The sequence below is a fragment of the Mesoplodon densirostris genome, chromosome 18 (assembly GCF_025265405.1).
Source record: "Mesoplodon densirostris isolate mMesDen1 chromosome 18, mMesDen1 primary haplotype, whole genome shotgun sequence".
NCBI lineage: Eukaryota > Metazoa > Chordata > Mammalia > Artiodactyla > Ziphiidae > Mesoplodon > Mesoplodon densirostris.
Window position 1 is genome coordinate 46,042,378 of NC_082678.1, and position 15,484 is coordinate 46,057,861.

General features: G+C 52.3%; 1 protein-coding gene and 1 long non-coding RNA gene across 2 annotated transcripts; one reads left to right on the forward strand and one right to left on the reverse strand.

Moving 5' to 3' along the window:
* Nucleotides 1-9,742: 9,742 nt before the first annotated feature.
* LOC132478722 (uncharacterized) lies at nucleotides 9,743-15,478 on the reverse strand. Its single transcript, XR_009530408.1, has 3 exons — nucleotides 15,289-15,478; nucleotides 10,076-10,165; nucleotides 9,743-9,831 (listed from the first exon to the last, which is right to left on the reverse strand). It is a non-coding gene; the product is annotated as an uncharacterized LOC132478722 (long non-coding RNA).
* Nucleotides 11,569-14,019, forward strand: GGT6 (gamma-glutamyltransferase 6). Its single transcript, XM_060082081.1, is given in 5 exon segments — nucleotides 11,569-11,702; nucleotides 12,283-12,485; nucleotides 12,547-12,672; nucleotides 13,000-13,132; nucleotides 13,134-14,019. Coding segments are annotated over 5 exon segments (1,482 nt in total).
* Nucleotides 15,479-15,484: the final 6 nt, after the last annotated feature.

The window sequence follows — 15,484 nt, forward strand, 5'->3', positions numbered from 1 at the left end:
CAGGGACCAAGAGGCCGAGAGGTGGGAGCAGAAATAGGGAAACACTTCCTCTTTGATCACACGTGAGCCGGCAGTCAACATCATAGGACGCCATGTTAATTTCTTTCAACTTGGCCTGTGTCCTTGAAAAATCAGTGTGTCTTGGAAGTCATAAACATTGAAGCTGTGAGTGCAGACTTTGAAAGTATCTAGTCCAACTCAATCATTGTACATTTGGGAAAACTGAAGCCCAGAAAGGAAGTAGCAGAGTGCTAGACGCAGCTGTCCTGCAACATTCACACCTATTGTTGTGTTTACCTTTACACATGAATTATGTGATGAAGTTATCACAGAGAACCAGTGCTGGCTTGGTTTGAGCCTCGTTGAAGAATTGTGGCCCTGGCATGTTCTGGAAATCCTGAAGACAATTTCTTTATGAACTATTTCCCATTGCATTCCTTAGGTCATAATTGGCACTTAAGTGGACGATCTCAATTAGGTACGAAGACTCTTTAATGGGGGGAGTTAGCATCCCTCAAATTCGAGACAGTTAAAATTAAGGAAAGGATGGCTTTATGTTAACAGAGATTAACCTGTCAGTAGTAAGACAAAACAAAGAGCGCCTGTTTCTCAAGCTGGTACGCACCCTGTTCTCTCACAATCTCCTGATACCATAGGAAAATCCTTACTATTTGAGCCCTTGAGGTCTATTCGTGGATAAGTGTCATCTGTGAGCATCATAGAGTGAAACGTGCTGGGTCCCTGAGGGCTAAGTCTTTGGCAGGACTTGATCACTCTAAGAATCTGCTTACATTTCTCAGACCCTTCTGGGGACACCTCAAAAGTTTAGCTACTGGGTGGTGAGTTCCAGAAAAAGAGAACGTGTGAATGGGCAGAATGTCATGGGATCCCTGTGGTCTTTCAGCCCAACTCCCCAGTTTTATAGATGAGGAAACAGGTTCACAGGGAACTGGGGGAAAGCAAGCTACTTGCCTAAGGTCCCTGTAAAGGTTCAGGCAAGGCTGAACTCCTGGCCCCAAACTCAGGGCTGTTCTCTCTATGGCCTGAACTAACTCCCCAGCTCCCAAAACCTTCTTCTCTGAGAACTGCACGCCAACATACACAGGGAGGGCTCCACAACCATGTCCATATGATAGATATACCCTGCCCTCCCCAGCCAAACTGCTCAGCAACCCATCAGGGCTGGTCAGAGTCGGCCTCCTAGGAATCGGGATTTTGAAACAGAAACGCATAGAGGCAGGAAATAACTAGAGGATCTAGAGATCTAGAGAGGAGGGTCACTAACTCCTGTGGCCGCATCCCCAGAGCTCCCCTGGGTCCTCTCATGCAAAGAGGTGAACAACCAACTCTTTCCATGAGATGCCCCAGTATAGTCCCACTCTTGGCTTTAGCTCTCAGAAGTGTTTTGCTAAGCTTGCTCAGTTAAGAACCTTAACTAATATACCTTGAAGGAGGGCTTCCCTGGTGGCGCAGTGGTTGGGAGTCCGCCTGCCGATGCAGGGGACACGGGTTCGTGTCCCGGTCCGGGAAGATCCCACATGCCGCGGAGCGGCTGGGCCCGTGAGCCGTGGCCGCTGAGCCTGCGCGTCCGGAGCCTGCGCGTCCGGAGCCTGCGCTCCGCAACGGGAGAGGCCACAACAGTGAGAGGCCCGCGTACCACAAAAAAAAAAAATATATATATATATATATACCTTGAAGGAAAGCGTGAGTGGCTCTGCTGGGATCAGAGCCTGCGGGCGACACGCCTTCTGACTGTGCAGACGGCTCTAAGTAGGCAACAGGCTGGCCTCTTGCTTGTATTCAAATTCCTGCACAAATTCCCTTCTCAGAAACTGCCCCCCTCAACTCAATTTAGCCGGAACCACCGTATTTGCACCATCCAGCCCTGCTCCTCCACACGCCCCGCCCTGGTTGGCTGGGTCAGCAGTGAGTGCTAACGGAAGGTGGGCCAATGAGCCCCTCTCCTGAGGAATTTGGCCTTAGGACCAGGAGATTTCAGTTCCATCCGGCTGCTCTCTAGATGTAGGCTTTGGAGGGTGGGTGACAGCTGCTGTCTATCATGTGGACGGGAAACAGCCAGTTTGCAACTAGAGAAAAAGTAGAAGCTGATGCACCAAGAGAAAGAGAGAAGAAAGTGCTCCCTGCAGCCCTCCTTTTCTGGGCTCAGGCAATTTCTGAGGCCCTAGGTTTCTGTGAGACACTCAGGCATCCTTACACTGCTCATTGATGCCCAGTGGTTTTTCTGTGGCTGCCACCCAGGAGAGCTGGAACTCTCACAGGCCATACCACTCAGCTGGATAAGTGGGCGGAGAAGGCTGGGTAATTAAGGGAGTTACCCTTGAGTGGGATCTTGATGAAGGAATAGATGTTTGCCGGGCGGAAAGGTGGGGCAGGGGTGGATTCCAGGCAGTGGCACGGCACACACAAACGCAAGGGGTCTCAGAGCTGAATATATTTCCCGAGGAATTGTGTGTAGGTCTCTATAAAGGATGCTACAATCGCAAAACCAAAAGGACCTATTATATAGCCTTGCAAGACAGGTCTACCATTGGTAATGCCAACAATTATGACAACTGTTAACGTGTTGAGTGCTTATAATGAGTTTCTTATGCAAACTGTTACTATCCTCGTTTTATAGGTGGGGAAACTGAGGCTTGAAGGGGGTCACACAGAATTCAGACCCAAGCAGGCTAACTCTAGCACACGTGCTCCTGAAACCATTATGCCCCATCATTTAGTAGCAAGGAGAGATTTTTTAGATGGAGTGATTCAGTCCCAGATTTAGAGACTGAGCTTAAGTTTCCCAAATCAGACCTGAGAGAGTAATACCTTAATTCATCTTGGGAAGTCTGTTTCCTGTGATGACCTAAACTCTACTCTTTGCCTCTAAGTTTGTTTTTGTTTTGTTTTGTTTTTTTGCGGTACGCGGGCCTCTCACCACTGTGGCCTCTCCTGTTGCGGAGCACAGGCTCCGGACGCGCAGACTCAGCAGCCATGGCTCACGGGCCCAGCCACTCCGCAGCATGTGGGATCCTCCCAGACTGGGGCACAAACCCATGTCCCCTGCATCAGCAGGCGGACTCTCAACAACTGCGCCACCAGGGAAGCCCACCTCTAAGTTTGGAAGGGGGTTGGTGACCTCAGGTCCAAGGTGAATAATGCCCAAAGTGATCTTCTGTGTTGAGGAACCACAGCCAGGGACTCAGTTTCCCAAATGTGGAAGAGTTAGGAAAATTATGAAATCAATCATTGCCTTCTAGATCTCCTAACCACCTGCATCTGAGACTACTTGTTGAACCTGATTTGGCCTTTGGGGACACATCCTGTCAGTAAAGGGCTGGGGCCCCTGTACAGCCCCTGGACTTCGTGCTCCAGGATGACCAGCTACGCACGGTGCCCCAAGGCGGAGCACACAGGCTGCCTAACCCAACAGCCGTGCCCAGCCCCCAGCCTCTCCCTCACTCTCCTCCCTTACAGAGGATCCATGAACTACGTTTCCAGCCTCCCTTGCAGCTGGCGGGGGTGGCTGTGTGACTCAGTTCTGGCCACAGAGGCAAAAGCAGACATCGGCTGGGGGCTTCCAACGAGAACTTCCACCACTGGTGCTGGCCCTTCCTCCCCTCCTTCCTGCCAGGACAACGGCTGAGGTGTTTCAAACAGCCCCTGGATACCATGGGGAAAGACCAGGAAGGGCACATAGATAACGAGCCCCAAAGCAAAAGCAGCAGCCAATTAACTCTAAACTAGTGAGAAAAATAAGCCCTTATTTGTCCAAGCCATTGTTGGATGCCCTGACACTTAGACCAGAATGTAGCCTGACTGGTAACCCCGTCTCAGAGCTAGAGTGTGGACCCAGAGACCTATCAGCTAGTGCAGGGTTTTAGTTTCTGTTTCTGTCTCTCTCTCTGTATCTCTGTCTCTCTCAACTGTTAGCCCCAGAAAACAGTGCCCCTTGTCTATACCAGCAGGGTGGGTTGAGGAAAGATCTGTTCCCTCCCCTTCTGCAGTGGAAGAGAGAGGCAGGAGACAGGCACTCGTTATTATTAGCCTGTCATATATCAATAAAAGGGCTATAGATAACCCCTGTGTTGTGTGTTGACCCCTATGGTGTTTACTTCATAGCAGGCTGGGATCCATTAGCTCAAAAGCTCCCCCTCCGGGGGCCAAACTCAAATTTGTACACATCCAGTTGCTTTAAATATAGCCCTAATGAGCATATTTTCAGCCCCTTAGCACCTGCCTGCTTTACACACCCTGCAAAACTTCACCCAACATCTGCCGGCCATAGATAAGACAAACCCCAGAGCTATAAAAGACCCCAAGCCACTGCTGCCCTTTAGAGTTGTCTGACCCAGAGACCTACCTAGACACATAAACCCCCTCTTGGAGTCCCTTCTCCCCCGGGAGGTCCCTTGCCCTCTTCCCTTTCAGGGGGTGGCCCAGCACTGCTATCCCTAGAACGTCTCCCGCTATGGGGGACTTCCCTTGACCGCAGTCCTGTCCCAGAGCCACGCTCATACAGCTCATTGTGTGCCACTACCATCTAGTGGTCATGAGTTTTTTGTTTTGTTTTGTTTTGCTTGATCAGTCCCAAATATTTGAACTTACCACCACTTCTCACTAGGACTCCACACAATGAGGGGTGGGGAGGAATCATTCCCCAGTAGAAAATCTGTATGCTATTGGGAAGGAGTGAAGAGAGAAGGCATTCGAAAACATGACAGACCCACTACAGGAAGTAACGCCAAAGATATATGAGGCGCTCAGCACCAGGAGAAAACCGGTACCCAGAGGCAACCGGAACACTTTTGACAAAGATTAAAGCAGTGAATAAAGAACTAGATGCTGCCAGGAAAGGGGCAACAGAGGTGCTTCCTGATTCAGGCTTTCTTGCTTTAGAAATATTCAGAAAAGAAATTGACCAAGTAATGACCTCTTACTGGAGCTGAACTTCCCCAATTCTAAGTCTGGCTCTAAGACATACTCTTCCTCTACTGGCAAGGGGCACACATGTGGCCTAAGCTCAGCCAGTGAGATAACTGACCTCACGTCTGTTCTTCTGCGTGAGTGACTTCAGTATTTGGAGATGAGAATCCTGGTTCTATCAAGAGACATGTCCCTGGTCCCCACTTCAAGCTGTGTAGGATGTTTGCTGCCCTCCAGGGACTCCTAGAGGTATGTGCCTCAGTCAGTGTTACTAGTTGTAAGCAAAAGACATACTTCTGCCTGAATTAAATAGAAAATAAATTTATGAAAGGTCTGTGGGCACAGAAAGTGGTTGGGTGACGTGGGGAGCTGTTCAAGAACTGCCTCAGAGGCTAGGCATCCAGATCTAATGCTCAAAATCATGGGGGAGAAATGTCTGGTGAAGGCACCACTGTTTCCATCTCATCTGGGCACCAGATGCCCCAGCTTGTATCCCTGACACTGAACACTAGAAGCTGTGCTGCCATCCTTTTGAGGCTAGAAGAAGGTGAAGGTGTACTGCCATCCCTACCAGGTAAAAACAAAAGACTTCTGGATTCTCTGCTTATTTGGGTAGAGAATAGAGCATTTGCCAGAGGCTGTGTTCATTTTCCTCAATAAAGAAATACCTGGAATAGCAGCTGCAATTTGACTTAACTCTTGTTACTACATCTACTGTAATTTCCCAAGACCCATCTGTCTTCTGCATTATACAAACCACTGAATTAAGTTGAAATAGGAATCAGTACCCCTCCATTTTTCAAGTCTTTAATGGTAGCATTCATCTTTGCAATTCTTCCAGTATTGATTTGAGTATTCTGCTTATAGAGGGAGCATTGAAGAGGGAGGCTTCCACTTGGCTCTTACCACAATAGAGGCCCTTACTCTATGAATCTGAGAAATAATGTAAAGATTATGGTAGTTGCAGAGTATATTATTCCAACTGTGTACTGAGAAAGTGTGGAAATAGCTACAGAATGAGTGAAGAATTCCACCAGCTCTATCTTGGTCAAATTTCCCTTTAACTGTCATAAGTCCTCATTTTAACAGGTGAACCACAGCAATAATGATTTAGGTATTATTAGCTCAGAGCCAGCATCTAATAATCCCTGAAAGATAAAGGTATTTGTCTTTCCCAAGTGTACAGTTATCTTAGCAAGTGGCATACACCCATTCTAACACTGCCTCCTCTGTCTGTTGAGACTGTTCCTGACTTGCTCAGAAACTCTTTTTGGTGACATCTGCAACTATAATCACCGGGGCTGATTTTTGTAATTTTTTTTTAATACCAATATTCTGGTCACATCACAGAGTCACCTTGCAAGGAAAAGCCAATTCTTCCACCCCTACCACACTTCACTGCCTCCAAATGTATAATCAGAGTCAAATCTCAGCATGTCCCAGGGTCCAATTATAAAGGCATGTGCACATGTGCATGCTCACACACAGCAGGTCTGAGCCAGAGATGATGAGCAGGAAAGTCAGCTTGAGGGGACTGGAGAAAAGCTGACTGCTGGGCCCATATCCTTCCTTGCCTCTTTTTGTAGGAGCAGCCTGGGCTGCTGGAGGACAACCAACCTCTGGCTGTTCCCAGGCTCCTCACCACCCTCCCCCAGCACAGAAGAGATACCCAGTGAATACCTGGTAAATGCACCTATGAGGGTATTAGTAGAAGCAGCAATTCTCAATTCTCAAACCTGGCTACACATTAGAATCACCTGAGGAGCTTTAAAAACTATCCTGATAACTGAGGCTCACTTCCAGAGATACTGACTCCATTGGTGTGGGACTGGAGAGTGGGGGGCGGTTAGCACATTGGTATTTTTTTTTAAGTCCCTGGAAATGATTCCAGTTGCAGAAATCACTGAACTAGCGGGCTAGATAAGGCAGTGGTTCTCAACCTTGGCTGCACGTTGAAAACACCTGGAAAGCGTTTTAAAAAACTGATGAGGGCCTTCCCTGGTGGCGCAGTGGTTAAGAACCTGCTTGCCAATGCAGGGGACACAGGTTCGAGCCCTGGTCCGGGAAGATCCCACATGCTGTGGAGCAACTAAGCCCACGCACCACAACTACTGAGCCTGCGCTCTACAGTCCGTGAGCCACAACTACTGAAGCCTGCGTGCCACAGCTACTGCACCTAGAGCCTGTGCTCCACAACAACAGAAGCCACCACAATGAGAAGCCCGCGCACCGCAACCAAGAGTAGCCCCCGCTCACCGCAACTGAAGAAAGCCCGTGCACAGCAACAAAGACCCAAGGCAACCAAAAATAAATAATAAATTAATTAATTTTAAAAAACTGATGAATCTCCAACCTAAAGAGTTTGATTTAATTTTTTAACTGGTCTGCCTGGGTATTAGGAGCTTTTAAAGCTTACAGGTGATTCTAATGTGCAGAACCATTAAGATAAAGTTGAGAACTTTTAAGAGAATGAAATCATCAATATAGTCATTGTTTTGTAATAACTTTAAATGGAATATAACCTATAAAAATATTGAATCACTATGTTGTACACCTGAAACTAGTATAATATTGGAAATCATCTATACTTTAATAAAAAACTTTAAAAATATGGAATTCCCTGGCAGTCCAGTGGTTAGGGCCTGGGTTCAATCCCCAGTTGGAGAACTAAGATCCCACAAGCCGCATAGTGTGGCCAAAAAAAATAGTAATTAAAAAAGAAATGATGAAGGCATGAATCAACCTATGGTCCTACACCTTACACTCAGAGACACCTGTGTGTGCGTGTGTGTGTGTGTGTGTGTGTAGTTGCAGGGATGAGGCTTATCCATTATCATCTTAGCATTGTAGATTGAGGCTCTGTGGTCAGGCCACTCAAGATGTCTTCTCTTGCTCTATGTACATCCCCTGCTTGACCAGTCCCTGCTTAACCCACCCCCTACTCACATGACTACCCAATCCTCTTAATCATAGGGCTTAATCAGTAACTACCTACATACTTGCCCCCTGCCCCAGCCGCTGGTTTCCCTGGTAACTGATGAGTCAACCTGACGTCAATTCCCCCTATAAAAGGTAGCCTCCTTCTTCCCTGAGTAACGAAGCTTGTCGTGTTCTTCCCATCTGCCCGCCCGCCCGCCCGCCCGCCCGCCCGCCGGCCGTCTGCTATCCATGGTGGGGTGCCCCTCCAGGACTTTGCTTCAGACTTGTAAGATTCCCTACCCAATAAATCATTTTTTAAATTTTTTTTTATTTTTTTGTGGTACGCAGGCCTCTCACTGTTGTGGCCTCTCCCGTTGTGGAGCACAGGCTCCGGACGTGCAGGCTCAGCGGTCATGGCTCATGGGCCCAGCCGCTCCGCGGCATGTGGGATCTTCCCGGACTGGCGCACGAACTCGTGTCCCCTGCAACGGCAGGCGGACTCTCAACCACTGTGCCACCAGGGAAGCCCCCCAATAAATCATTGACATCTCTGTCACTGTCTCTGGGCTCTTTCTTTGGTCTCATAGGTGGGTAATTGCAAGGCTTGTAGACCGGACTAGACCCAGGTTTCTGGAAGCCAGTTCCATTCCCAACTCTCACTGAAATGATTAGCACCATTTGCCCCTTGGCCTGACCACTATTCACCCCTGAAGCCTGTCTGGTATCTAACTGGAGCTTAGCTAATAGGCATCTCCGGAGGTGTGGGGCAGTGCTGTCCAGGCCCAGGGCTATGGGAATGAGAAAGACCACACAGGGAAAGGTCCCCCAGACCCAGTCAGTGGAGGTCTTGGTCCCCAAGAGTTTGCCAGGGCATAGTTCTAAGGACAGAGGAATGTTGGCTGGACAGGTGCCAAAGAATGTCTGCTGGACAAAGGGAGCCAGTGCTAGGAGCGCAGAGGCCAGTCTGAGGATGCAGCATATAGACACACAAGGTTCCCAGCTGTGTTTTCTTAGGAGGGAAGGCCTGACCTTCATTCTGACACTATAACCTTCCCACGTTGTATTAATAGGAAGTGAAATCAAATTACTTTATGAAATGAACACAGATGGTAATTGTGACCCTTCCACACCCAAGCCATGGCAAAATAAAAAGTTGTCCACCCTTGGGCTTCCCTGGTGGCGCAGTGGTTGAGAGTCCGCCTGCCGATGCAGGGGACACGGGTTCATGCCCCGGTCTGGGAAGATCCCACGTGCCACGGAGCGGCTGGGCCCGTGAGCCATGGCCGCTGAGCCTGTGCGTCCGGAGCCTGTGCTCCACAACGGGAGAGGCCATAACAGTGAGAGGCCCGCGTACCACAAAAAAAATAAAATAAAAAGTTGGCCACCCTATGCTGCTATCTCCAATTGGTTGGTAGGTTATTGGTCCAAGAAATCAGAAAATCTAGAAACTGAAGGTTTTTCTGGCGGGTTGGGGATGGAAACCAGCTTGTAGTGGGCTGAGGGGGAAAAACTGGGAGGCAAGCAAGTGGTAACAGCAGGTGTGTATCTTTTGTAGATCAGTGCTCATTCAGGACTGGCTGCAGCAGCATCACCTGGGGGTTCCAAAAGCAAATTTCTGGTCCCTACCCCAGACCTACGAAGTCAGAACCTCTGGGAACGGAGCCCAGCAATCTGATTTTAAAAACTCCCAATGCACACCAAAGTTGGCCTCTTCACAAGCAGGTAGAGTGGTTGAGAGAAAGAAGTGGCTGGAGAGCCGAGTGAGATGAAAGGATGATTTTTGTGGCTGTGGTTTTAATGCAGAAAATACTCCAGCTTTTTAAAAAACTTTTTATTGGGTCCTCCCTGGTGGCGCAGTGGTTGAGAGTCCGCCTGCCGATGCAGGGGATACGGGTTCGTGCCCCGGTCTGGGAGGATCCCATATGCCGCGGAGCGGCTGGGCCCGTGAGCCATGGCCGCTGGGCCTGCGCGTCCGGAGCCTGTGCTCTGCAACGGGAGAGGCCACAACAGTGAGAGGCCCGCATACCGCAAAAAGAAAAAAAAAAAACAACTTTTTATTGAAATGCAATATACCTCCAGAAAAGTGCCCGTGTCACAAATGTACAGCTGGATGCACTTTCACAATCAGGAACCCACGCAATCAACCTCAGATTGAGAAACAACAATCACCAAGCATCCCAGAAGCCCTCTCTGCCTCCTCCCGACCTGTAATGGCAGAAACTAGTCTCACCTGTTCGTGTACTTGATACAGATGGAAGCAAATGGGATGTGCTCTTTCGTCCCTGGCTTCTTTCAGTCGTCGTGTCTTTGTAAGATCCATCTGTATCATTGCATACAATTGTAGACCCCTCATTCTCACCACTGCAGAGTATTGCACTGTGTGACTACAATCATGCTACTGATAATGGGGGTGTAAGCTTTCCAATGTGGGGCTGTTCCAACTAGTGCAGCTATGAACATTCTAGTACATGTCTGTTGGGTACATACCAAGGAGAGGAATTTCTGGAGACTTGACACTTTTTTTTTTTTTTTTTTTGCTGTACGCAGGCCTCTCGCTGTTGTGGCCTCTCCCGTTGCGGAGCACAGGCTCCGGATGCGCAGGCTCAGCAGCCATGGCTCACGGGCCCAGCCACTCCGCGGCATGTGGGATCCTCCCGGACCGGGGCACGAACCCGTGTCCCCTGCATCGGCAGGCGGACTCTCAACCACTGTGCCACCAGGGAAGCCCTGGAGACTCAACACTTTTAAATGTTGTTGAGAAGGAACCAGCAGAGAAGATGTGAAGCTACAGGAGAGAAGGGGTCAATGAGTGAGGTCCCTGGGGAAGCAGGAGGTAAGTGGGAGAGGTCGGGGCCAGAACCAGAGGCAGGGAATAGGCTTTTCCATTGGAGTGGGGTGGAAGGTGGGTTTGTAGTTGGGGGTGGATATAGAGGGCTCTTTGTGTTGGCTTTGATTTGTTATGTGAAGTGGGAGGACAGATGGTCTGCTGAGAGCACAGTGGAGGGTTTGAGGCGCTCATAGCAGAGCGTGGTCAGCAGGGAGATGGCTGGAGAACAGATGAGACTGCAGCACTCTTTGGAGTTCTATGATTTTCCCACAGAACTGCTTGACGTGAAACCCAGAGTGAAGGAATATGGAAACACCTGGTTTCCAGGCTGCAGCTCCCCAAGAGCCCTATGGCGCCACCTGCTGGATAAGGGCCGCATGACGTGCCCAGGGAGGTAGGTACCTTCACCACGCAAGTTGCTCCCCAGATAGGGAAACCCAGACCCCTGGGTGGCCTCAGGCTGAGCCTTGACCCAAGCTAGAGACCAGAAACCCCCATACTAGAAACTAGTTACATGCTGAGCCCTGATCCAAGCCAATGTACTGCAGTTCTCACTCAAGCTTCCCGTCCCTAGATTAGAGCCTTAACAGGACCAGATCCAAAGGCTGTATCCCGTAAAGGGAGGGGCCTGCGGGTGCCCTGGGTCTCAGGGGCTGTGGCCCTAGGACTGGGCTTCTCCTTCCCCTGACGGGGTCCCCTGCCACAAGAGCCCCTCGGGCCCTGTGCCCTAGTGGGACAGGCTCACTCACAGCCTCCCTGGCCCCGTGCCCTGCCCAGACCTGTTCTAGATTCCATACCACCCTTCCCCAAGGGTGCCTCCACCTCCTACCCACCGGCTCAGGCTCGGGCAGGGCCTCCCAAGACTCAGCCTGGAAGGCGGGCAGGCACTGTGGGCCATGGAACCCACAGCAGGGCCTGTGCTCTACCAGAAGCTGCTGGTCTGGGAACCAAGCTTGGAATCTGAGGAGGAAGAGAGGGAGATATCAGAGCAGCTCATTCCAGATCTCTCGGGGACCCAGGACTCCTCTGGGTGAGTCAGGGAGGGGTCTGGGCACCCAGCAACTCAGGCCTGAGGCTGGCAAGTCCCTCCCTCTGGAGCCCCTAAGGAACACCAGACAACCCCCTGCTTGGCCAGCTCTAGGAAAATTCTGGTTGAGTGGGGGGACCCCCGGCTGCAGCCCCAGGCCTGGCCTGTGCCAGTCAATCCAAGGTCTGTGCGTCTGAAGGAACATTGATATCAAGTCGGCCCTGCCGGCTGCTCTGCCAAAGGCTCCCAGCTCCCACCCCCTGGTGCACGAGGCACCTGCTGGGTAGGTTGGTCCTGGCTACACCTGGCCAGGCCCTGCTCCTTAAGCTTGCCAAGCCCCCTTCAGGCGTCCCTCCAGACTGGCTGGACCTACCTCTCCAACCTCCTCTCCAGAGACTCAGTTTCCCCCAAGCTCTTTCCCATTTCTGTGTCTCCAGACATGCTGTGTCTTCTGCCAGGAGGCCCTTTCTCCTCAGCAAACTTATACTCCTCCTGCAAGCAAGACCAAACCTTTTGGGAATTGTTTGCTGGGTTCTTGGGCGTATGCCTGCCTGGTCCTGGCTCAGGACATCCCTCTCTGCAGGAACAAGGCTGGCAGTCTGCCTGGGGCCTGGGCCCAACTGGTGGCTGCCCTGCTGCTGCTGGCCGTTGGCTTCTCCTTGGCCGTGAGGCAACTCCACAGCAGCGGTGCCTCTCTAGGAACCTTGGGCTCTGGGGCCCCTCCAGCCAGTGGGCACTCCCACAGGCCTGGCGTGTACCACCGTGGCGGCATCATCAGCCCTACAGGTCAGTGCTAGGAGCAGCTCGGGGGAGGGAAGGGGCCGGGGTCACAGGTCCCAGTCCCAAGACAGTCCCTTTCTTGCAACCACGTGCTCCCACCTGGGTCGAGAGCTGTTTGCCGGGGGCAACGTCGTGGATGCTGGAGTTGGAGCAGCTTTGTGTCTGGCGGTGCATCCTCATGCCCCAGGGCTAGGTCAGTGACCCACAACCCCAGCCAGCGACCCCAACCCTGGGCATGGTCAGTAACTTGGAACTCAGGCAGTCAGTGGCCCTTAGCCTTCAAGGCTGGCTGGTGAGTAGGACGTAGGACTTGGGCAGTAGCCCCAACTCTAGGCTGCGACCCTTGATCCCAGATCAGTATGATCTTGACCTCAGGCCTGGTTATTGATGCCTGTCTCCAGGCCTAGTCAGTAACCACTAACCCCAGGCTAAGTCAGTGACCCTTCACCTGGGACTACTGAGTGCCCCTGACACCAGTCAGTGCCCCGGACCCCTGTGTGACCCCTTTGTCTCCTCCCAGGTGCCATGTTCTGGGGCCTCTTCCATAGTAGCTCCTCAGGCAACTCTACCGCCCTGATGTCAGGCCCAGTCCAGACCCTGGCCCCCAGCCTGGGGCTACCCTCGGCTCTGCCTGCCCTGCATTTGCTACACATGTTTTGGCCGCCTGCCCTGGCCACACCTGCTGGTAGGCCCCACTATGCTGGCTCAAGAGGGCTTTCTGGTAGACACATCCCTAGCCAGGGCTCTGGCAGCCCAGGGCACAAAGGGCCTCTGTCCCCTACTTTGCCACACTGATGGGACTCCCCTGGGCCCTGGGGCCCGAGCCACCAACCCCAAACTGGTAGCTGTGCTCCACCGGGCTGCACTTGCCCCCGCCCCAGACCTTACTGGGGATGCTCTACTGAGTCTGCTGGCCGGAGACCTGGGGCTGGAGGGCCCCTCAGCTAGGACCATACCCACCTTGGAGCCAGCACTGCAGCTGCCTGTGCCCCAGGGCATCCTGTTCACCACCCCCAGCCCCTCAGCTGGCCCAGAACTCCTGGAAGTGCTGGAGGCAGCTCTACAGTCCGGGGGGTGCAGCCCTGCCCCCTGCCCAGCACCCTTACAAGCTGCTGTCAGCCCCGGGAGCAGTGTCCTGGCCACCGTGGACAGCAGCGGCTCTGTGCTCCTTCTCACCTCCTCGCTCAACAGTTCCTTCGGCTCTGGACGCCTGTCCCCAAGCGTCGGGGTTCTACTCAGCAACCTGGTGGCCGAGTCTGCAAACAGTGCCTGGGCCTGTCCCCTCATCCTTCTTGACAGCTCAGATGACACAGAGGCCGGCGTGTTGGGGCTCGTGCCTTCAGGGACCCCTGCAGCTGCCAGAGTCGTGACTCACACACTGCTCAGCCACTTGGCTGGGCCCCAAACCCAGGCCCAGCAAGGACCAACAGAGAGCCCCGGAGCTTGTGGCCGAGGGACCCTGCTTCAGGTGACAGCCCATGCAGAGCACGCCCATGTCTCCAGTGTCCCCAGTGGCTGCTGCTCCTTTCAGGGGTTTTAAGGTGGGGCGGTGCCTGGCAGGGTGGGTGGGAGTAGGGGTCTCAAGCCTGGAGGCCAGGGCAGAGCAGGCCCAGCAGCAATAGAGTACATGAAGAGTGTGCATCAATCATGTGCCCACTGCTGGCTTAGGCCCTCAACTTCTGGCCTGATCAGTCGCCTGGACTTGAGTTTTTTCAGCTAAGGAACCTGAGGACAATGAGGAAAGAACACCAGGGCCTGGGGACAGCCCTGAGTTCAGATCCAGCTCTGGGAAGGACAGGTGGAAAAAAGCCACGCCCCTCCCTAAGCTCTGGGCAGGGCAGGCAGGGCAGGCAGGTCCTGGCGCACTGCTGGCATCTCTGTGCTCCCCTTCAGGCCACGCTCCGCTGATCTCCCTCATCTGGGCTGGAAACAAAGATCAAGCCTCCTGGACGCCATGTGCCATTCCTACTTCTTGGTTACTTTTGTATCAGCCTTTTAGGCACCTGGTGTCTGGGCTTCGCCCATGGGCAACACAGGAGACCCCTACCCAGGGACACAGAGCCGGGCTGGTGTTTTTCTGCTCACCTTCTGACTCCTGGGGCACCACACGTATCAAGGTAAACCACTTATTCTCACTTTCTGAAACAGCAGAGCAAGGAAGGGGTTGAGAGGATGAGTAGTTGGGTGTCTCAGGGGATACAAAAGGGGCTGGAGCCGCGTGTGTGGAATTTCAAGGCCAGGGCTGGCCCTCACCTCCCCGCTTCCCAGAGCGCCAGGGTCTCTGAACGACAATCCTTCAGAGACAGGTTCTCAAGCCAAGAAACAGGGGTGGCCAGTCGCACTCCTCAGCCGCACTGTAAAGAGGTATCTCTGATTTAAAGAACTCAATCCGGGCTTCCCTGGTGGCGCAGTGGTTGAGAGTCCGCCTGCCGATGCAGGGGACACGGGTTCGTGCCCCGATCCCGGAAGATCCCACATGCCGCGGAGCGGCTGGGCCCGCGAGCCATGGCCGCGGAGCCTGTATGTCGAGCCATGGCCGCGGAGCCTGTGTGTCCGGAGCCTGTGCTCCGCAACGGGAGAGGCCACAGCAGTGAGAGGCCCGCGTACAGCAAAAAAAAAAAAAATAAAAAAAAAATAAAGAACTCAATCCCACCACCTCCCCCTCACTGCTCCCCACAACGAAGAGAATTCTTCCCACAGCTCAAATGATACCACAGTCTACCCGCTGATGTTAGCCCCAAACCTAACATCCCTCTCTTTTCCATCACCCACTACCAGCTCCAAATTGGCTGGAATTTTCTCACATTACCTTGGTCCGATCCACCTCGTCTTCCTGCTTCTACTCTGCTCTCCTACAATCCATCCTCCACACAGCAGGATAATCTGTTTAAAAGTGTAAGTAGGATCAAGCTTTGTCCCTGCGTAAAACCCTCGGGTGATTCCCCATCACAATCAGAATAAAATCCAAACTCCTGATCTCCGTGAGAACAGAAGAGCCAGGCCGC